Source organism: Canis aureus, chromosome 5 (genome assembly GCF_053574225.1).
Source record: "Canis aureus isolate CA01 chromosome 5, VMU_Caureus_v.1.0, whole genome shotgun sequence".
NCBI lineage: Eukaryota > Metazoa > Chordata > Mammalia > Carnivora > Canidae > Canis > Canis aureus.
The window spans coordinates 5,762,914-5,785,627 of NC_135615.1; the positions used below are offsets into that span (position 1 = coordinate 5,762,914).

Consider the following 22,714-nt stretch of genomic DNA (forward strand, 5'->3'; position numbering starts at 1 on the left):
AGTACCTCGTACCTTCCGCCATGCTATTTTCCAAGCTTTGGCTGGAATATTCAGAAATACTGGCAGCTATATTACCTCTTCTGAAGAAAAAATAGGGAGTACAATTCTTGATCCTTTTCATACTGGCAGTTTTAAAGACTTTTAGTGCATTCCTCATACTTACTTGAATTCATATTCTTATGTACTTAATAAGTTATTTTCCTGCCAGTTTGACATATTAACTCATGTCTGAATTAAAGGCCTTATTAAATGTCTGAGTCAAGAACAGGAAGACTGATCAGAGATCTGTTGCTGAATCCCATGTGGTTTCTATCTGGTAACTTTAGGGTGGCCAACCATCCCTTTTTGCCTGGGACTGGAGTGTTTACCCAGACACGAGACTTTCAGTGCTGAAGTCAAGACATTCAGTAACATTACAATTCAATAATACATCTTTCTGTGAATGCATGCATGTATGCATGCTTATATATACCCGCTCACACACGTTTGTCATTTTCATGTTCTTCTTGGTTTACCGCTGCGCCACCCAGGGATCCCTGACTTCACTTTAGAAGACAGAATAACAAGCAAATAAATATATACCTCTTTCCAATGTATGTGCTATGTGATGAGCTGCACCACTAAGCCAGTAGTCAGCTGTTTATCAACTCATTTTTTTAAAATGGGTAAGAAAAAATCTGAAGTTCCATATCTGCATTGTGAAATAAAAAAGAAAAATTCTCTAAATAGAGACATCTTATCTTGCCTATGGTACAAGAGAACAGTTAGTGAAATGGTGCCTCCCTTTCAGCCTTGTAAATCCATTTTTCCAAGAGTAAATTCATTTTCATCTTGTGAGGCTGACAGACTGAACTTCACACACTGCAACCGGGGAAGGGCATACTCTGAGCCAGGTGGCTCGTCATGTGTAATGAAAGGGATTTTCACCATCTTGTCAATCTCATTTTTTCAAAATATTCATAAAATTGTAGAATTGGCTGTATCTGTTTCTCTTAAGTAGCACTTCAGTGTAAAACAACTGATACTGAATTACTCAACTTAAAACTTTTTAGACCAGAAATGTTTCAAGGATATAGGAACATTGATTGAATCAGTGAAAATCCATGAATAGAGAATGATACTGAAAAAAGAAGCCCTCCTCACCAGATGTCACCATTTGAGGCAGTTATTAAGTTTTTTTCCTTTGAAAACATGTATCTAATGGGGAATATTAAACATTTATTTTGCTGCCCCAGTTAGACTATATTACAGAGTAACCAAAACAAAACAAAACAAAACAACACCACTTGATGAAAGAAAGTGTTATTTCATAGAAAAGTATTACCTATTAAGAGAAAAGGAAGGATTGAATTAGATTTTAATCATTGTTGATCCCTAATGAAATTATTGACCTAGGCAAGGGTTGTCAAGTAGTGTTAAAAAGCATTAAGTGCATGTTTTATGGGGAATCTAACTGTTATAAAGTGCCAAAGCAATACTACAAAGATTTCTTTCTAGTCACAGGAGAAAAACATAAGTGTACGTTCACAAAGCGACCAGATTTTCAACACCCGAATCCAGTGCTCAAATTTAGCCCCCTGAATGGTGGAGCCATCAAACATTATGTCTCCTGATGTGACACACAAAAAAACACAAACTGTCACCTGTGGCATATTCTAGCCAAAATGTTTAACATAACCTGAGCAGAAGTTTATTTTTTTATTTTTTTATTTTTTTTTGAGCAGAAGTTTAAACCAAACTTTCAGCATAAGAAAATAGTGTGGATGGGGGAAGTTCAATGATAGCACCAGAAGACGCCCAGACAAAACCAAGACGAATCATTCTGTTGGGGTCCTTGGTCGGATCTGTTCAACAAGTCAGTGTACAATGGGGGAAAAAATTAAGGATGATGCTAGAATATAAGAAAACCAAGAGCCATAAAAGCTAGATTCAACACGTAGGACCTACTAGCTCTAAATGGTATTATGAAGATAATTGAGAAAATCTGATTCAAGATAGACTATTAGATAAGATTAAAATTTTGACTCACAAAGGGAAAGATCATTAGAAAACCAAGATACAAAACAACTTGCTTTGCAATCATTTCATTTTTTATAAAAATACATCCATATATAAAAAAGTATCTGAAAGCAAATCAAAAAGATATTAAAGATAATCTCCAATGGTGGGAATATAGTGCTTTTCTTTTCTTAATTTTTGCTTATCTTGTTTTCTAGCTTTCTCAAGGTAGCAGTGTTTGTAACAATAAGATTGTGTGTGTGTGTGTGTGTGTGTGTGTGTGTGTGGTTTAAAAACTATAAGAATTAAACACTGAGGGTGGGAGTGCCCATGATTTAATGCCCTTAGAATTTTAGACCTCTCTGGTACCTCACACTGATTACTGCAATAATTTTCAATGACTTTAAACAGAGAACTCTTAATCTTCGGTAAGGACTATTGGTGAAGATTTGCTCATCTCCTTTTGTTTATTGCTAATAATATACTTCTGAACATAAGAAAGTGATTCTGTTTTAAAGGAAGAAAGGAATTAAAAACAGAAGAACAATGAAAGGAAATCTGTGAAGAGGGTATTGGGCAAGGACAGAAGTGAGGAAAGAGATAGGAAGCACATGATACCTATTTTGAAGTATGATTATACACACGTGAATGAAGTCTCTGCAGCCCGTACCTCTCCACCTAGCTATCTTCAAATCATCCCTTTGGGAAACTTTCTGTCTTTCCAAGTCTCTGCATGCTGTTTTAGCCCTAAAAACAATCTCAACGTGCTATATTAACTACCTACCCACTTACCTCTTTCTGTCTAGACTGAGGGCAAGGGACAGATTTTTGAAACCACTGTATCTCAAGAATCAAGCACAATGCCTGGAATAGAATGGATGCTAAAGTATTGACTCAATCAGAGGAAGCCCTCCAAGAAAACATAAACTAATATTTATAATGGGGCAAGAAATTGCCCCAGCCACTAATATTGCATCTCTATATGTCACAGAAATTAAAGAAACACATTCTGAAGTAAATGAGATCCAAAACAACCGGGGAAATCCTGCCAAGAAGGCTGTAGTCAAAAAAAAAAAAAAAAAAAAAAAAGAAGGCTGTAGTCTTCAGGAAATCAATGCTCCACAAGATCAGCTGACAAGATCAGCTATTTTAGCCTCTGCTCTATTTGCAGATTTAAGATTGCAGAGGGCACCTTCCACAGGAGATTGGTCGGTTTCCTGAGTGTGTAGCATTCAGCCCCCCAGGCACCCTCTAGTACCTCCTCCATCTTACTGGGAAGTCAGAGTTGAGTCATAATCGTAGGTCCAGGGCCAGGCCTGCATTTTAAATCCCCAGATCCACAAATGAAATCCCTAACATGCCAGACTCCTGGCTCCATTATTTAGTAGCTATATGACCTTGAACTCAGATTCCTCATCCAGAAAAACCTGATTCTAGGACTGTGCCAGGACATTGTGTAAGAAATGAAGTGATTCATATAAAACCCTGGACAGTGCCTGGCACCTAAGGGTTCCATAATTATGAGCTCTTGCTATTGTTACTATTCTCCCTCACAGTAAAGAATTCCACTACGCACCCAATTATCCCAGAGGCCTCCATACCCTTCCCACAGTGAATTGGCAATGTCAGCAATTAGCATCCATGACTGCTCTTTTTTTATGGGATACAAATGAAAGCAGTGGACATAAAACACAGGTCTCCCAATATCTAGCTTATGCTCACTTCTTGGCAGCCTCATCATTTTCACCATTTCCTTTACAACTCTGAAACTTCAGCTTTAAAAGCCATGGTCATTTGTTTATCTTCTTGAGGATATGACTTTCAATGGGAATCTACCTTAGCTGTTATTTAAGAACAAAAAGCATAAAACACTCTTCATCTGCCCCCTTCAGGTAAAGATGACATTTAACAATAATTGAGAAAGTAACTGTTTTCCAAAAGACACTCATGATTTACAAGTGTACCCACCATTGTGTGATTTTGCTCCTTAAAATGACTTGTATTGCCTATTGAAACTCCGATCACACTTTAAAAACTTGAAAACAGAAATTTTCACATCTTTTTAAAAATTTCTCAAAGAGTTTAAGCGAATTATTAAAGTCAGTTGTTGAAAATAAAAATGCAACATGTGATTAATTTATAAGAACTGATTGATATCAAGGAAGACTTGTAAGCATAATTTTTTTAAAAAGATTTTATTTATTTATTCATGAGAGACACAGAGAGAGACAGAGACACAAGCAAAGGGAGAAGCAAGCTCCATGCAGGAAGCCTGATGTAGGACTCGATCCTGGGACTCCAGGATCACACCCTAGGCCGGTGCTAAACCGCTGAGCCACCCAGGGATCCCCAAAGACTTGTAAGCATAATTTTAAGCAAACTCTTCTTTTAATTGTGGGTGGGCCGAAAACAAATGGTAAATGTGGTCTGAAATTGACCTATTCTGTGTGAATCTGTCTTGTCTTGAAGTATCTTTTTTTGAGATGACATGAAAAACAAGTCTCTAATTAACCTGAACTTGAGCCCCAACTTTTAAATTATTATTAAGCCAAGATTTTTTTAATTATGAAGCAATTCAAATTATAAAACTTTCACTAAAACCTGTTGATCATATTAATATATATTTACTTATTAACAATTATATTTTGCTGGAAGCAAAAAATATTTTTGTTTCACTGAGAGAAAAAGATATTTTAAAAATATTACTTACCTTTGCCTTTAAAAAAAATTTTTTTTGTGTTTTAGAATTAACATGATATAATAGGACAATAGTGCACATAGACTATTTACAAATACATGATTATATATTAGAGACGTCTGCCCAAAATATTTTTTACTAATCAGGGTGTATAATTTAAAAAGCTTAAGCGCCACTGCCCTAAATCAATTTTTTCCCTAAGTATGGTTTGAGAAACATCTGTGTTAGCATTGCCATAGGGCCTAAGCCCAGGAAACCTGACTTTCAGCATGTATAGTTGGGATCTGGAATGTGCATTTTTAACAAGTACCCCTGCTTAAGGCAGTTCACAAGCTACATGTTGAAAAACATGGTGTTGAAGGAAATAAAAAGCATTTTGTGGAGCTCATGATTGCCTGTGAATAAGGCTGGTAAGTGGTAGTAGCCATATGCAGTGCCCATAATCAGCTGTCTCCTCATTCATCTTAAGGGAAATAATTTGCAAAGCTGACTTCGCGGGATCCCTGGGTGGCGCAGCGGTTTGGCGCCTGCCTTTGGCCCAGGGCGCGATCCTGGAGCCCCGGGATCGAGTCCCACGTCGGGCTCCCGGTGCATGGAGCCTGCTTCTCCCTCTGCCTGTGTCTCTGCCTCTCTCTCTCTCTCTCTGTGACTATCATGAATAAATAAATAAAATCTTTAAAAAAAAAACAGAAAAGCTGACTTCGCTCAAGTGTATAATCCCCTGACCCTCAGTGAAAATATTGTTTCCTAAGAACGGCTCTGTAATAATTGCCCCTCTTAAAAATGTATGTTGCCCTGTTAAAAATGACACTCCTTTCTGTCACTTCAGGTGTTGTCACATGCATTAATCATTGTAGGCTCATCAGAGGATAAACTCATGGGAATTATTCAGTAAGTGTGATTTCATTTTGATTCATCAGAGAACCCAAGTTTAATAAATTTTTTAGAAGTCAGTTAATCAGTACGTAAATAAATGCAAAAAATTTAAAAGCACTCGAAACAACCAGTATCACCCTTAGACCCAGGTAAGGGGCCACTGTCCTGAACCTTTCTTTGAAAGTACCTACATCACACACATGTGTGCAGGTAACTATATTAAAGAGCACACAGTGCCTCTGTTGTATAGGACTTAGCACTCATTAGAATGACTTTAAACCAAAAAATCTGCTGTTGTGACCAATACCATTCAGGGACCATAGGAATTCTTCTACACATTGTTTGTTGTATAACCTGAGGATAAAATGTAATCACTTCCAAATATTGGAAAGGTTTTGGTTATCCTGCTAATAACATTAGAGGTGAGCATTTCTTTCAAGAGCAGAGAGAAAAGATAAGTTAATCAACTCAGCAAATCCTCTGAATGCAATCTAGCCTTGCTTCATATAGTATTTGTTTTCCAGAAGTGCCTGGCATCACTTTCTTGCTTCTCCAATACAAGATATTCAATGTTTAGCAAATCTTTGCAGTGGTTGCACCTGGCAGTGACAGAACATTTTGCAATATTAAACAATTTATAACACTTAAAGATTGATAAGTGTGTAGATCTAGACTGTCATTCATGAAATCAGATATCAATACTTTACACTGACAACCAGCTATGCCTTGAACACTAGCATGAACAGATAATTTTATTTATATGGAATATTCTAAATTAATTTTCCAAAATATTAAATAAAATTTCAGCTTTATTTAAAATCCTATATTCATTAATTATTAATTTTTCTTTTCTATTTGAATGTTACATATAATGTTTTAGAATGAAATAGCACTTCATAACAATATATATTAAAAATATATAAACTATATTAAAATAACTTTAAACCTAAAATTTTCTATATTTGCTTTAATGTACATTCTTGATGAAAATATATTCACTTATTTCATATATTCAATATATCTTGGACACTTTTAGTAGAATTACTTTTTATTTGAATTCCTTCAGAACACAAGTTATGAGAGCATATCGATCATAATAACACAGTGATCTTTACTGAAATGAAGACAAGGAAAATAAATTTAACTAAATAAATACATAATAAATTACAAATTGTGTCTCTTTCATTTTATTACTCATTTAACATTGCTAGTCCAACAACAAAACATCCAGACATGTGCAGTAACAATTAAACCAACTTGTCTTCAATATTTTTCAAAGAAAAATCATAACTTTAAATAGTTTTTGATTTTTCATCATGATAGTATAGTTGTCAAGGTAGAGGGATGTGACATATTTTATTTAACAGTGTTTTTAGCTTGATTTGTAACTTTTAAATATTTAGACATATGGTGTGTAGGCGTCCATTTGTACTTTTGCCTTGGACTACACGAATATTAGAGGGAGGCCTAGAAGCTATCCCAAACAAAAACAAGACAAGACAAAACAGCAAGAAATTCATGAAGTTGTAGGAGCCACTATCATCTCTTTAGGCCTCTCAGTCAAACGACTGGTTTTCACCCCACTTGGGATATGCCACTTACAATCATGCTGTGTCTATTCCTATAACAGAGCAACATTTCCAGATCGCTGGGGGTGTTCCAAAGTATGTTGTTTTTCATTGCTGAACCACTTCACCGCCTGGTAGGAAGGATGTTCTCCAGATTGAGAGAACCCACAGAAGAGTCAGCAGTTATTAGCTTTTGAGTGTGAACACACACATGAAATTTTAACAGGAAGTACAGCCTTTTGCAATGATGTCGGAGCTGTGGGAAGTCAGCACATTCTGGGTGACACTGAGAGTCTATCTGCTCCCCACCAAGGTCACATACAGAAAGGAAAGCAAACACACTGGTGTCAAATTTCCTGCTGCTGCATGAGGAGCCAAAAGGTGTGCAACCACGTATTTAGCTGTGCCTACAATGATGCAGTCAAGTAACGTTCTTTCTCTCTACCCTTCCAGCGTACCTTCAGAGAGGCGGTTAGTCAGAATTAGGTGATTCAGCAAATGAGCTCTGGCACCTGCCTGACGGCATTCAAATCCTAACTCCACCAGTGATCAACCCGTGACTTAGGGCAATTCTAGGCCTAGGCGTCCTCTTCTACAAAATGGGCACTAATAGGTGCTTACCCCAAAGGATGGCTGTGAGAATGACATGAGTTAAGTGCCTACGATGGTACATGGGCATGTAGTAAGTGCCATGTGCATATGATGTAAATTTTTTTATTCCATAACTATGTCCCCATTTATAAGAGTCCAGAAGAGCAGCATTAGGACATTCTGTCTTGAGCTGACCGCTACTGCAGGTCCAAGAAAAAAAAAACTGTGATATTTGGATATTACAGGGCTTCTCTTATCCTAGACTTTGGGCTATTTAAATTGCACAATTCATTGGCATAAACACCTTTTTTCCTTTTCCCTTTCTTGTATAGCCCACACTCCCTTCTAAAACAGGATTTGTAGTAGCTGACAACATCAAAGCACACTTAGCAAAGATCAATGAATATCAAAACAAACAGATAGCTAATTACTTAGGATCACTGTATAGTTCTAGGTGAAGGCCCAACTGCTCCACTCCACCACTCCACCCCAATAAGTTGCCTGCCGGGGTAGTCTGGAGCCGAGACACTTGGGCAAGAATTGGTCTTAGGAGAGAGGTAGAGGCTTCTCTCTCAAGAATTACCTCACTGCCACATATGACAAGTTTATTCTCAAAACTCGTCTCTTCCAAACCCCCTCTCCCTTCAAGAGTTTTCCAAAAGAGTGTAAAGGTGGAGGACCAGAGGCAGGTTTCAGGAAGGCCTGGACCAGGAAAGATGAGCTAACAACTCCTGTGTTTACTCTTGCTGTTTTTGTTTTTTTGTTTTTTTTTTTCCAATGGAAGCCCTAAAAATCTCTCTTGAAACCCAGAGGTTTTTGGCATAAAACTTGAAAATGTCTGATGTAAGAGGTGAAAATGCTGTTTTTCAATCAGGCTCAAATTTCTGAAATAATGATCTTTTTGCATGTTTTCGGGAAGGATGTTGGTAATATGGTTACAAAATTTTTAGCAGACACATAAAATGGCCCTTTATCGTCTTTATGCTCCCTCATGCAATTTCTACAGATGATTTACAGATTTACTGGATTCAAGCAATCTTTATATCAGACACCTTAGAACATTTTAGATGAGGTATGTTTGTTTTCTGGGGCTTTCTTAACAAGTTTCTAAGCTAGGCAAGGATCATGTCTTTTAAATCAAATTCAATGCAGTTCTTGGCACAGGATTTTGCATGCAGGTGTCCCATAAATGTTTACTGTTGATTATTTTAAAAGAAAACAATGGAAAAAATAGTTTGAATTTTGTGGGGTTTGGGGGAGAGGCAGGAGGAAGTGAGCTAGAAAACAGTAATCCTTATAAATTAATCACCATTTTTCCATGACTTAAAAAAAACATAAGCATCAAAACCCAAACAATACCGTGTCTAAAGGTATGTCAATACTTTTTTTTTTAAAGGGGGTTAAAATACAAAAAGAACAGCATTAAAAATATTGTGAAAATAATTAGGCTGATTCTCTAAACATATTTAACACATTCTCAGGAGGAGAGGGGAGAAAGCATGCTTTCTTGACATCTTTTGAGTTCCCTCTGTTTGGGAAAGCCTCCAGTCATCTAAAAGTGCTTTGCTTAAGCCCGCTGGCGGTAACTTTGTACAGGTGTGCATTATGGAGCATATAGGCTAAGTTCCCTTTGTCAAGAAACCCCAAAGTACTGTGACTTCAAGAAGGGGAAGTCTATTGGTCCCTCATAAGAGTCCAGAGCTGAATAGCCCAGGTGTGGGGGGCCAGCAAAATCAACCTCCCGTCAAATCTAGCCTGCTGTCTGTTTCTGTTCCTGAGGTAAGAACAGTTTGTACATATTTAATGACTGGAAAAAAAAAAGTCAAGGGAAGTATATTGTGTTGCACATGAAAATTACATAAAGCTCAATCTTCGGTGTCCATTAAATAGTTTTACAGCAACACAGCAACACTCATTCATTGACTCATTCATACTCAAGCATTATCTACAGCTGCTTTCACACTGCAGTGGCAGAGTTGAACGGGGAACTTATGACCCACAAAACCTCACACATTTACTGTCCAGCCATTCCCAGAAAGAGTTATCTGAGCCCAAGCCCGGAAGCTCTCATCCATGTGGTCCATTCAAAGCCCCAGGTTCCTTTCATCTTGTGACTCTCTGCTGTTCTTTGAGTTGTTATCTGATCAATAGATGTGGGTCACTGTCACATCCGTGTTCCAGCCCTTGGTAACAGGGAAGAGTTAAAGAAGACAAGCAATTTCTTTTTAAGCAGATTAAGCAAAAGTTGAATACATCACTTTTGCTCACACGCATTCCTTTGGTGAATTTATTCAAATAAACCACACATACATGAAAACAGAATAAAAATGAAAGCAGGGAGGATGGATGGGGTGGTGGGGTCAGCCAAAAGCTTGATACAGCATGAAGTACATAGAGTAATTGCATCTTAAAACTCTATTGAGTACCTGAAGTCCATTTGGTTCCAAACATAGAGTCATACTAGCTGGTGATCAAAAGTCTTCACTATATTTAAATGGCCACGTTTTGATATGCAAGCAAATTGATTTTCAAGATAGAATAGTCTCCTGGGAGAAATTCTTGTATTTCAATGCACATTTTGAGGACAAAACGTTCTCCAGATTTCACCTCAAGATTCCACAATATAGTATATTTTCATGTGTATAATGGAGTAGAGACTCTGTGATTATTGGTGGCTACCAAAGATATTTTGGAATGAAACGAAAAGATGAAGTGTTAGTGCTTCACGGTTACTTCAGGCCCTGTCTCAAGCTCTGGGAAGTAGAAGAAGAACATTAACCCACCTGGATCTCAGCTCTACTGACTGTTCATTATTTGTATTTCTGTACTTTTTATGTAGCTAACGTTTTGAGGAGTGTTGGCAACAAAATATTTGCATGTTTGTCCAGAGTGAATTCGACTAATATGCAAGCAGATTGAAGGTTCTCATATTGACTGGTTGCTTTGTGAAAAAAAAAAAAAAAAAAAAAGTAATTCGCATTCCATTAAGTATTGAGCAAGAAAAAAAAAAGATGCATTTTACTTTTTCAAATGATGGATGGCAGGGACTCATCACTTTTACAAATAACCTTATATTGCTGGTGGTCAGTTACCACTTGGTTATGTGATGCATTTGAAAAGCTCTGTACAGCCGTCCTCTACTCTGGAGACTATGGCTGCCCGAAACTGCTCTCCTGCTTCGAGCAGGACACGACAAAATAAAAGGCAGCTTCGTCCTAGAACAGTGTTGAATTAGCCTTCTAAATTAGAACCATAACCAGGCCATGCATATTACTATTTCGATACTTGACATGCTCTGAAATTAGAAACAGAATAATATTGGAAGTCTTTGGAGCGCAAGATGGTTTTAAAATTTTGAAGATTAAATTTATTACAGCCTTTTGGGTGTTTTGCAACATCTCTTAGACCAATCTACATTGGAAAGGAATTCGCCATGTACACCAGAAAAGGAATTTCAAATCAGTGGGGGAAAACTCTTTAAGGGACACCACAGGAATAACTAGCTATTCAACTGAAGAAGAGAAAAGAATCAAGTTAGATTTCCACCTCACAACATATACAGATTAATTCCAAGAGGATTAAAGAGCCAAGTGAAAATAATTTTTTAAAACCATTAGAAGAAAATAAAAACACAAAATACAGACACAAAATTGTAAGGAAGACACAAAACCAAGAATTCATAAAGGAAAATGCAGACCTATTGACCTATATTCACCTTTAAACCCCCTATAAGGCAAAATCAAAATAGGCAAAAGGCAGATGTCAGACCAGGTAACATATTTGCACTATATAAAACATATATATCATGGAAAAATGATTTATAAAGGATCTTTATAAAATTAACAAGGCATCTAATAAAATTATAAGCAAGTTTCTTTAATTAAGAAATACAAATGGCTTATAAACAAATGAAAATCTTCTCACACAATAAGACTATTTTACTCATCAGACTGGCAAACATTATGATGTCCAAATATATGAAATGCTATGTAGCACGTCAGCAAACGGGGACTTTAGGGGCATAGATTGGAGGGAAATTAGGAAATATCTATCAAAATTTTTAAATCATGTCTCCTTCAACCCAGGAATTCCACATCTGTATAGCGATTCCTAGAAACATGCTTACACTTGTGCAGAAATAGTCCAACAAAGGTGTTTAATGTTTATTATAGTGAGAATTGAAAAGGCAGAAATGATGATGGAGAATGACTAAATGGATTATGGAGCATCATGTAAGACTTAAAAATACGGAATTACATGTATATGTCCTAATATGAAAGTTCTCTATGAAATCGAATGAAAAAGCGAGTTTTAGTTTAATTCTGTGTGTCTGTGTATGTTTATATAAGGGCATAAGTTATGGTCTCATTTATTTCAAAAGGTCAGAAAGCGAAACTATGATGATTTGCTTGCATTCATGTATGTGAACCCAGAGAAGAAGGAGCCAAAGGCTGCACATCAAATCAGCAGTGGCCACCTCTTGGTGGTTGCTACCCAGGAACGTGACTGGGTGGAGCTGGCTGACGAGGAACTTCGACTTGTACTCTGTTCCTTGGCTGTGAGTGAATTTATGGAGAAGGCCCTCTCAGAGAGAATTTATCCTGCATTATTTATGCAATTAAAATTAAATCATAAACAAAGCAAAAAATGCCTTGTGAGAAATTTGGAGGCTCCCATTTCTGCTGGCTCACCCACCACGTTTCTGCAGCTGTGGCTTTCCCTATGGGCTTCGCTGTTTCCCTTATGCACTTCGACATGTATCTCTACAAGTCACACTGGCCAAGTGTGAGGTGAACCTGCTATTTGTTCATAAATTTACTATTTTATAACATTTGGACGGGAAGTGACAGTCATTCCCTGGCTTTGTAATTTATATCATTGCCTATAAGTAATAACTAGAAAAAAAAGAGTTTAAAAGCAATCCTTATTTTCAAAAACTTTAATCAATATTTGTTCTGAACTGTCAGGCTCCTTGGTAAAATACCAAAATGCTTAAAATGAAGGCTTTTTTTTTATCAGAAAGTGAAAATTGCTTATGTTTATAATGACACTCTAGGTCTAACAGAATGAATCAAGATTTCTGCCAAATGTTGTTACTTAACATTTTTCTAGCTTTAGCAGTAGTAATATATTGCTTTCACATTAAAAAAAAATCTTAATAATAGCATATGGCAAATTTGTGGAAAACTTAATAGCTTCATCTTTTATGCTTTAGTAAGTTCAGGCTAAACCAAGATCAAACTAACCAAAATTAAGATTAGGACTCAAATTTTCTGACTTCCGGCCTAAGCTGTTTTTTCTTTCACCTGCACATGGCCATCTCCCACAAACTACATATTCTCTTAGGTCTTCTGATATGTTTTCTAAAACTTGAAGGTTTGCTTCTGAGGATTATAATGCAGCATTTCATATGCTGAGATTACAACATAGCATTAGAAGCTCAGTAAAATTCATCTTCAGAAGAGGTGGAATTTAATATAATGATAACTGTGTCTGAACTGTGGGTTAAAATAAAGAAGAAACTTTATTCTTGCACAGAGGATGAAACTTGCAAAAATAAAAATTTTGGTCTATCAGAAAACACATGCCCATTTGTATATTATGGAGGGATCCTCCATATGATTTCATTTAAAAACCAACCCTTCACTGTTTTTTTTTTTATTTTAAAATGGATTCTAATTACTAAACTATAATCTAAAATAATTCTGCAATACTTTTTCAGTGACTTAAGACAAAGGTGTGTATATTTATTCCTATACCAAATAAAAAATGTTTCACACAAAGATTATTTTGCTGTATATTTTATATCACATTTTAAGAAAACAAATCTTATACGTAAATATATCTAAGATGAAAGTCCTCTAAGTGCATTTTAAAATTGTGTAAATGCAGTTAAGACTAAAACAACAAAATGCAGTATATACTACTCCCTAACTCAGTACTGTACAATGAAATTACAAGCAACCAAGTACATGCTTGTTGCTTTACACAGCACAGCTGACCAAAATAGATGTCAGAGGGGCGTTTTACAGCTGATTTCATTATAATGACTGGTGACCACCATCATAGAGCCATAGGAGAGAATCCCTCTCTTTCTTCCTGTGAATTATCAATTTATCAATTGTTGTGAAACTTATTCGCTGCAAGTCTGTGGCTGAAATTTTATGATGGGACTTTAAATCCCACAGCGAGTTCTGTAGACCGATGTGTATATTGAATTCACACTTCAGCAAGTCAAGTGCGGCCCCAATGACAAAATGCTAACGTTCCAACCTCAAATTATACATGAAGGGAAAACAAGGACAGGGGGGAATGTGCTCAAATGATAATATTTATCTGCCTAACGCGCAAAAACTTAAACCTTCGTCCTGTTCTGCTTTAGATTGTGCCACTGCCGGGTTTGCCATCGCGTATTTTGGGAGATAACATAATGGAAAATTCGAAGGTGTGATTAGTCTTGGAAATAGTAGCTTTAATATAGAGATATATTTAACCACTTCCAGGGCCATAAAAGGAAGATGCTTAGGTGGGCCTCTGCCCCAGAGCTGACCAGCCACCTTTAAGGAGAAAAGAATAATGATGTCATAACTTTCAGGTTTGGGAAAATCTACTTTCGCTCTTACAAAAAGATGAAGGTGTCGCTGCGGCGGCAAGGCCCGCGGCGAGTACGCGGGCGGCTTCGTGCTCGGCGCCTGGAGGATATTCAAGGCTGCCAGAAGCTCTGAGCTTCACCGTTGCACCCAAATTACAGCTTTCGCTACTCTTATATTTAGGGTGATGGTGGGAAGAGAACTATCGTCAATAAGGGAATCTGAGAGGCATTCTGACTCCTTGCACTGTGTCCCAGCTCGGGATTCTTCCAAGTTCCATGCCCTTTCCTCCATGCAGGTCCCTGGCCCTGGGCTCGCCCTCTCTTTCTACCTGGGTCACCGTGGGCTGGGCACCTGGGCTCGCCTCGCCCCAGCCTTGCCTCCCTCCACCCCTGTGTCCACGGCGAGCGCAGCCTCTCCAGCCCTGGCCTCGGACGCGGGACGTGCGCCTGGATCCGAGACAACCCGGACCTCAGAAGCCCGGTGACACCAGAAAAGAAGCTCCCGGGGCGCAAGCACCTCCCGTGATATGCTCGCACGTTAGAGGCACAAACCTGAGCTCTAACTTCTCTCCCGCTAATCGCGAAGCAAATGAAGGGCGCATCGCAGCGCACTCTCCTGCTGGCCGCGCGTGGCTAAATTTCCGGCTCTCGGGCCAGCTAAGACGCGGGATTTGCACCGCAGTCTCTCAGCTCCCGGAGCCCGAGCCGAGCGCTACTTGCGGCTTCTCCAATTTCTCCCCTAAGTGTGAAGGAAATAGCCCCTTTTGCTCTGCGCCTGCGGGGCCGGTGGATCTGAGAGCCGGGCCCCGCTGGGGAGGACCCGGCGAGCGGGGGGGGAGGGGGGCCGGGGGGGCCTCCCCGGCGGCGCCTACAGCGGCGGCTCGTCTGCGAGGTTAACGGCAGTCCCCGCGGCCGGGAGGGTGCTGAGGCTTCCTCTCGCCGGCCCGGGAACGTGGATACCGCGCCCGCAGGATGTTCGCCGGCTGGGCCGCGCAGTCAAGAAACATGAGAAGGCCTCGGTATTCCTGTGCCCGGGCCGCGCGCGCCCGTCTGCGTAAATAAAGCCGAGAGGACGCCGGTGGCTGCGGTGAGCGCGCTGGAGCCCGCGCCGAGAACATGCGGCGGGGATGGGAGCGCGCCTAGCCTCGACGCGGGAGAGCCAGCCGCCCTGCCGCCGGCCGCCGGCCGCACCGCCACAGGTACAGCCCTCGGGTCGCGCGTCGTGCTCGGCGCCGGGGGACGCGCGGCTCGCCCTGGCTCCGGGGGGGGGGGGGGGCGCGTTCCCTCTGCCTCCTGCCCTCGGCTCTCCCCGCCCTGCCCCCACCCCGCTTCGAGGTCCGCGCCCCGGGGTGGCCGCTCCTGCGCGGCTTTACAGTTGTTCGCGGGCGTCGGGTGCGGTAGTTCCACACGCAGGGAGCTCCCCAAGCGACAGTTTGGAGCGAGGCGGGGCAAGGGGAAGTGGGGGGTGCAGGAGCAGAAAGGGGCGCTGGGGACTGCGCTTGGGCGCCGGGTGAGGGCCGGCAGCTGCGCTTCCCACGCCCCACGCCCCGAACCCCTCGCTTCCGGACCCGGCTCTCGGACCCTTGCAGCCCCCTCCCAACTCGCCTGCAGCCTGCAGACCCAGACTGCGCCGGGTGTCTGTGGCTGCGACCTCTGCGTGGGCTTGGGACAGCCAGGAAAAGGTCCGGGGTGGCAAACCTCACGGCGGAGTCGCCTGGAAAAACTCGCCGTTGACTATGGGACCACGGGGCGGAGAGACACAGTCGGAGTGGGAAAGGGTGTGTTGGACAAACATCTCAGCGTGAACGCAAAGCACTACGCGCACTGATTTAAAAAAAAAAAAAAAAAAAAAAAAAACCACCACCACCACCACCAAGGCTAGTCCTGACCTTAGAACAGGGGCTGCAAGCACGGAAATTTGCTTGGACACTTTTCGCCGAGGCTGTGGGCACACTCCAGACACGTACCTGCCTGCGCGGGAGGACTCAGCCTTATAGTGCACTGAGCACTCCGCAGAAGGCTGGCTGCACCTCCCCAGGAATCCTGACGGTAGCCGTCTCTCAATCTTTGTGGTCACGGTCCTCAGTGTCGCGCGTGGCCGCTGCTGTGGCGGCGGGAGGGCGGGGTTAGGGGGCGTTGGCGAGTGTGGGCGCTCTGCGAGGCAGAAGATCTGGCGGTGTTGGGGTGGCTGCCCCGGCCCGGGCGGGGCGGGGTGAGGGGGCGCTGGCAGGAGTGCGGAGGCGGCTGGGGAGAAACAGGAGCTACCCCGAGGCGCGAGGCGGGGTGATGGGGGCGGTAACTCCACTGCTCCGCCGCGGCGCGCGCTTGAACCTGAGGCCGGCGCTCTGCGGCCAGAGGCTCGGGGCCGCCGCGACCCCGGAGGTGAGCTGCAAGCTTTTTCCAAGGATGGAAGCCGCAGGCTCGGTGGTGCGCGGACCGCTATGCCTCCTTCCGCTCCTGACACCTATGCAACCTCTGAAATGGTTCCCCGAGGCTCCAGAGAGGGGCGAGTGAGGAGGGGCTCCGAGCTCCAGGCTCACACCCGCGCTGAGGAAGAGGACCGCACTGACAGCGGGTTCCGGGAGGCCCGGGTCTCCGGCGCCTTTGACCCGCCGGGACCCTGCGCGTCCTGGAGCGGGCGGGGGTGGGGGGGAGGGACACAAAGTGGTGCATTTGCCTCTGACGCCACTTAACTTTCTAGCTCTGGAGTGAGCTGACTTTCCCTGCCCTCACCCCTACCCCCAGGGACCTTAGCCAGAATTAGAACGCAGGGGTTTCAGCCAAACCATCCAGGATCTAGAAAACATGAAAATCCCCGGAATCCCAGTGTGGCCTGGGACTCATTAACCGGGACTTGCAGATGTAGTCGTTCATATTACCCCCAAATTTCCCTTCCTTCCAATCCCTCCTTCTAACCCGAGTGGGAGCTCCGCGATGCTTTAGACTTCCGTGTGCCTGAAGAACCAACACCCCCCTCCCCGCGCCTCTCGGGCTCCGCTAACCCGATTGCAGTTCTTCCAGATTAAAACCAAGAAAAGAACTCGTTTAGGAATTACTTTCCTTTGCCAACGCAGGTAAATTATTCCTGGTTGAGGTTCCTTGGGAACTCGATGTCGGGGGGCCAGAAGGAGGGTAGGGACCTGTCCCCCCAGCGAGCAGGGTTGGGGGGGAGGGGAGGCTGGCGGGTTAGCGGTGTAGCCAGGTGGGGAGAGCAAGGATTCCCGTGTCCAGGTGCCGCAGCCCCGCTCCTCCCCTCGGCTCCCGGGCCCAGAGCCTCGGCCAAGCCCGGGGCTCGGGACGCGTTGGGCCGTGAGCACTGAGCGAGTAACGTGATGCATCTTCTTCGTCTAGAACCCGAGCCCTGCGGAGCTCCCGGCGGCCAGGCCTCGAGGCGCTGCGGCCGCGCGGCGCGCCCCTGCCAGCGCGCACCATGAACACCATCGTCTTCAACAAGCTCAGCGGCGCCGTGCTTTTTGAGGACCGCGGTGCTGCGGAGCGGGAACGGGGCAGCCGGCCCTATGGTGGCGTCCTGGACAGTGCCCACGCCCGCCCCGAGGTGGACATTCCGGACGGCCCGCCCCTCAAGGACAACCTCGGCCTGAGACACCGGAGGACTGGGTACGCGCACCCTCCCGGGACCCCCGCCCGCCTGCAGCCGGGACAGTGGGAGCGGTGAGCGGCGCGGGGCGTGCAAGTGGCAGCCAGGCCCCTGGGTTAGAGACCCAGAGTCCCCGGGAGGGAAGGTCTCCGCCCCTGGTCTCGAGCATTAGTTTCTCGAAATATAGGGGAATCAGCTCATCAGGACAGCTCACAAGAGGCTTGTTGGAAAGTGAGAACACCTGGGACGGCCCCTCGGGCCCCGATACCTGCATCTCAGGGTGGGGGCTGCCTGCCCCGCTCCGGCCCACGGGTGCAGACGCGGCTGAGAGCTAGGCAGAGGGGGCTGAGCGCGATGCCAAGGAACAGGGCAGGGCCAAGCGGTCAGGGCGTCCCGGGTCAGGCCGGCCCCGTGGCCTTCCCCATCTTCTGTCGCGACGGGGCCTCGGAGCTGCCTCGAAGGTGTTGGCAAGGTCGCCAATGCGCGGGGCGCCCTGGGCGCGGGCGCGGGCGCGCGCGGCTCGGCGGGGCCCGCTGCGAGCCCGGGCGGGGGGGGGGGGGTGGAGGCGGCCGGCCTGCCGCGCCGGGTTTCGGCTTGGTGGGGTGAGGGGCCGCTGCGGAGCGGGAACTCGCGGGTGGGCCGGCAGCTCCCTCCGGCTGCCGAGGCGTCGCGGCGGCTCCCCGAGCGCCCCGCGGGAGAGGGGCGGCCGTCCTGGCCGTCTCCACCTGAAAGATTGCATCAGCTGCTTGCTCTGCGGCGTTGCTGGTTAGTGAAATAGAGATAGGGTTTCGTGGAAATGTCACTACCAGTCCTTTCGCGTTGAGTTGCACTTCAAAGTGTTTCAGGAGGCGAAAGTCCTGGAAGCTGCGGCGCAGGCGCGCGACCGTCCCGGAGCCGCAGGGCGCGGCGCGCGGCGACACCTCCCGGAGCCGCCGGGGAGCGCAGCGCCGAAGCCTCCTAGGGCTCCGCGCTGCTTCAGCCTCTTCCCTCCCTTTTTGAACGTGCTTTTTGCTCAGGGACCGAGCTTTCCATACCTTTTAAAGTCTCCCTTCAGTCGGGAAAAGGCCCCTGGGGTGGTGTGTGGGTGTGTGTGTGTGGGGGGGGTTAAGGTTCTGCGTCCTTCCTCCACAAACACTTGCGTGGAGAATTTCCCCTTTGTCCAGAGGATCAAAGAAAATAGCTCCGTGGGAAAGAGCGGGGGCGGCAGGACCGCCAGCATCCCTTGCTCTATTCCCGCCGTCCAGTGGTTGAGCTCGGGAAGCTCCCGAGAGGCGGGAGAGGCAGGCGTGAGCTCCCCACGGGAACGTTCGAGAGCTGGCAGCACCCTGACCGGGCCCATCCCTAGGGCGGGCGCGGGGGAGAGGGGCCGGCCCCGCTGCGAGATCCGGAGCCTAAATACCATTTTCCCTCAGGTCGCTTAACAACCGTCCGGTCCCCTCCAGCTCTAGGCGCTGGCCGCTGGCCAAGCTCTCCCGCCTTTCAAGACAGTGTCCTTGCCGCCACGTGCCCCTGGCGGCAAGCAGGCCATTTCAAAGCGAGATGCGCGTTAGTGCGGCTCCGTCCCTGCCTCACCTCCGCTGGCGGGCGCGGGGCGGGCGCGTCCCTCGGAGCCCGACGCCCCCGAGAGCGGGCCGCGCGGCCTACGGCGCCCAGGCGTCCAGGCGTCCAGGCGTCCAGGCGCGGGGGGCCCCGGGGCCCCGGGGACAGCGGCCGGGCGGCGCCGCTCACCCGGGCCGCCCCCTCCCCCCTCCCCCTCCCCCTGCCCCGATGCTCAGGGCCAGGCAGAACGGCGGGAAGGTGAGGCACAAGCGGCAGGCCCTGCAAGACATGGCGCGGCCCCTGAAGCAGTGGCTCTACAAGCACCGTGACAACCCGTACCCCACCAAGACTGAGAAGATCCTCTTGGCGCTCGGCTCGCAGATGACGCTCGTGCAGGTAACGGCGGCCCAGGAGCCGGCCCGCGGCGTGTTTGCGCCAACCCCCGCCTGACGCCTCCCGAGCCGAGCCGGTGGGACGGGGCCGGCGGAGGCCCGTCCTGGGGCTCGGGCTCCTGCCCTGGGTCTCCCCTCAATCTGAGCTGTCGATTCAGTGCTCGTGCTCGATGCAGGAGGGACGCGTGGTGCTTTGTGAAGGAGGGAGGTGAAAAGTCACCTGCGAGTTATGACAAGGTGCCATGCATAGATGGGTAGGATGGGACGACCTGCAGTGATTTTCAGACGTGAGCGTGCATCAGAGTCGCCTGGAGGACTTGTTCAAACCCACACTGCTAGGCCCCACACGGGAGTTTCTGATTCAGGGGTAGGTCTGGAGTGGGGTCAATTATTTGCATTTCTAACAAGTTTTCAGGATACTAAAGTTGCTGGCCCTGGCTGAAACTTTGAGAACCGTGTACAAACAAAGGCACTACACATTAGGGCCCCACATGAAAGGTCGATTACAGGCTGACTTTCAGAATTACCTTGACTAATAGAGCCAAGAGATGGAGAGGAAGAGCAAGAGGTGGATTTTTTTAAATTTAATTTAATTGTATTTATTTTATTAAGTAAGAGGCATCCCGAGCATTAGCTAGAATCCACACAATTTTGCTGCTGGTATCTTTCTACTGGGGTTGAGAAGAGGCCAATTTCAAGTGGTTGGTTTACCACTTTGTTAAGTGCAGAGAAAGGGTGCAGGTTTGTTTCTTCTCTAGTGAACAACACTTCTTTATATTTGACTTTTCCGTACGTAATCTTACTTGATATTCCCCCAAAATATGGTGAGTTAGAGCAGTAATGAGCATTTTACAGGTGATGTGACCAAGGCACTGTGGCAGTTAAATGTTACTAAGGGATAGAAGTAGTCTTGGAAATAATGTAATTCCAGATCAAATGCTCTTTCCAACGCACCACAGACTTCTTTAATAAGTGTGGTGACATGAACTTTTATACATGCAAACAGAACAAATTTATTCAGAAACAGGAGGAGGAGGTAAGTGAGCTGAGAAGTTTCATGTATGATAGTAGCAACTACATTACTGCATTTGTGAAGTTTTGGTCATTCCATTAAATTTATAGTGAGGGAGGCCCCAAATAAAAGATAATACTTAACTACTAGATAAAATAAAACTTGCTTTCCAGAGTATTGAAGGTTGACATTTTAGGAATTGCTGGAAAGTTTGACAAAGCATGAAAGTTGACTTGTATTCAAGCTTATTAAAACTATAATATGCATTTGTCTGCTTATATTCAGAATACAATTGTAGAGAATAACATCTGTTTTGCTTCATGTTAACAGGCAATAGTATTAATAGTGATTTGCTGTAGCACTGGAGGGGAAAATTTATTTAGTGTTCTTGGCTCAGTATCTGTTTAACATAAAACTATGAATTTTCAGTGATTCTAGTCAGAAAAACTTGACTCGTGAAAATAAATACATATGCTCAAATTTCAGTTTAAACAGGTATGCTATTTATTTTGAAAATACACTAGTTTATAGAACTATTTGAATACTTCACAATGATGTCAGCAATAAAACATTAGATTAATTTGGTATATCATACAGTTCCATACTTAATGCTTGCCGTCCTTTTATACGGAAAGCATATGGCATATTTAGACTTTTTTTAATTATGAAAAGTAACATCGTCATTAGCAGAGACATTTAAAGTTTTGTGTACAATAGTACTGTTGAGTTGCAATGCAAGCAGTCATAATTTTAATACAGAACCAAATTATTTTCTACCTATAATGATAGCTCAAATGCAAATAACCATTCTTTCTGCATTAAGAGCTTGGTAACTCTATTATGGTTTTCTAATTATACTTTATATTTTCATTGTATTTTCTTTCTCTTACACTACTCCTCAGAAAATAAAAATGCACAAAATTATTTGATTTTTAAGTGAAGCGAAGATAATTATTTATAATAATAAGTGATTCCTGCTTAATGATTTTCAAATTTTTATAGCAAATGAAGTTGGTTTCTGGAACTTTATAGTGATTAACAGAAAAAATAAAAATGTGTGGAATAGGCAAGGGACTTTAAGTATAATAATCCAATTTTGGTCCAGTTATTTTCAATGAGGCATAATAAGATATCCATGTAAGAATATCTGTATATATATGTGTGTGTGTGTGTGTATGTATACATACGTATCTATCTACAGCTGACCCTTGAACAACCCAAGAGTTAGAGATACCAACCCTCCTGCAAGTCAAAAATCTATATATAGCTTTGACTTCCCAAAAACTTAACTACTAATAACCTGCTGTTGACTGGAAGCCTCATCAATGACATGAACAGTCGATAGAAACATATTTTGTGTGTTATACATATCATATACCATACTCTTATAATGAAGTGACCTAGAGAAATTAAAATATTAGTAAGAAAATTATAAGGAAGAGAAAATACATTTACAATAGTACTGATTTGGTGAAAAAAAAATCTGTGCATAAGTGGTTCCATGCAGTTCAAACCTGTGTTGTGCAAGGGTCAGCTGCACTTATATTGCATTGTATGGGGGAGTTTGTGAAAGTCAGACATACATTCAACATTCAAGCAAATTCTGACTCTCTGGGAAACCAAATAAATTATGTAAATACTTTACACTTCTGGAGGAAAAATAGAAAGCTATGGGCTGAATAAAGCTTTTGATCTCTGCAAATTAGAGCCCTATTTAATGAATCACGTTCTCCCAGTGAACAAATTTCTACTGTGGAGTCAGGTTTCTTGAGAATAGTGATCATGTCTTTTTCATCTTCACACTCCCCATGTTATCCAGCACTGTATTTTCCATAAACTGTTCATACATG

The 22,714-nt window shown here is 44.0% G+C and overlaps 1 protein-coding gene across 10 annotated transcripts in view; it reads left to right on the top strand.

The window, feature by feature from the left end:
• Positions 1–15,399: 15,399 nt before the first annotated feature.
• The window catches only part of LOC144313634 (homeobox protein Mohawk-like), a 68,259-nt gene continuing 60,944 nt past the window's right edge, over positions 15,400–22,714 (top strand). For 3 of the 10 annotated variants that reach the window (XM_077896688.1, XM_077896693.1, XM_077896692.1), the window contains exons 1-3: positions 16,976–17,397; positions 17,675–17,995; positions 19,697–19,856. In XM_077896688.1, coding sequence (XP_077752814.1) covers positions 17,754–17,995; positions 19,697–19,856 — 402 coding nt within the window. In that variant the 5' untranslated portion in view covers positions 16,976–17,397; positions 17,675–17,753. Of the gene's footprint in view, positions 15,523–16,182; positions 16,373–16,589; positions 16,706–16,975; positions 17,398–17,674; positions 17,996–19,696; positions 19,857–22,714 lie in introns of those variants that run through there. The other 7 variants (XM_077896694.1, XM_077896698.1, XM_077896689.1 and 4 more) reach the window with 6 other exon arrangements.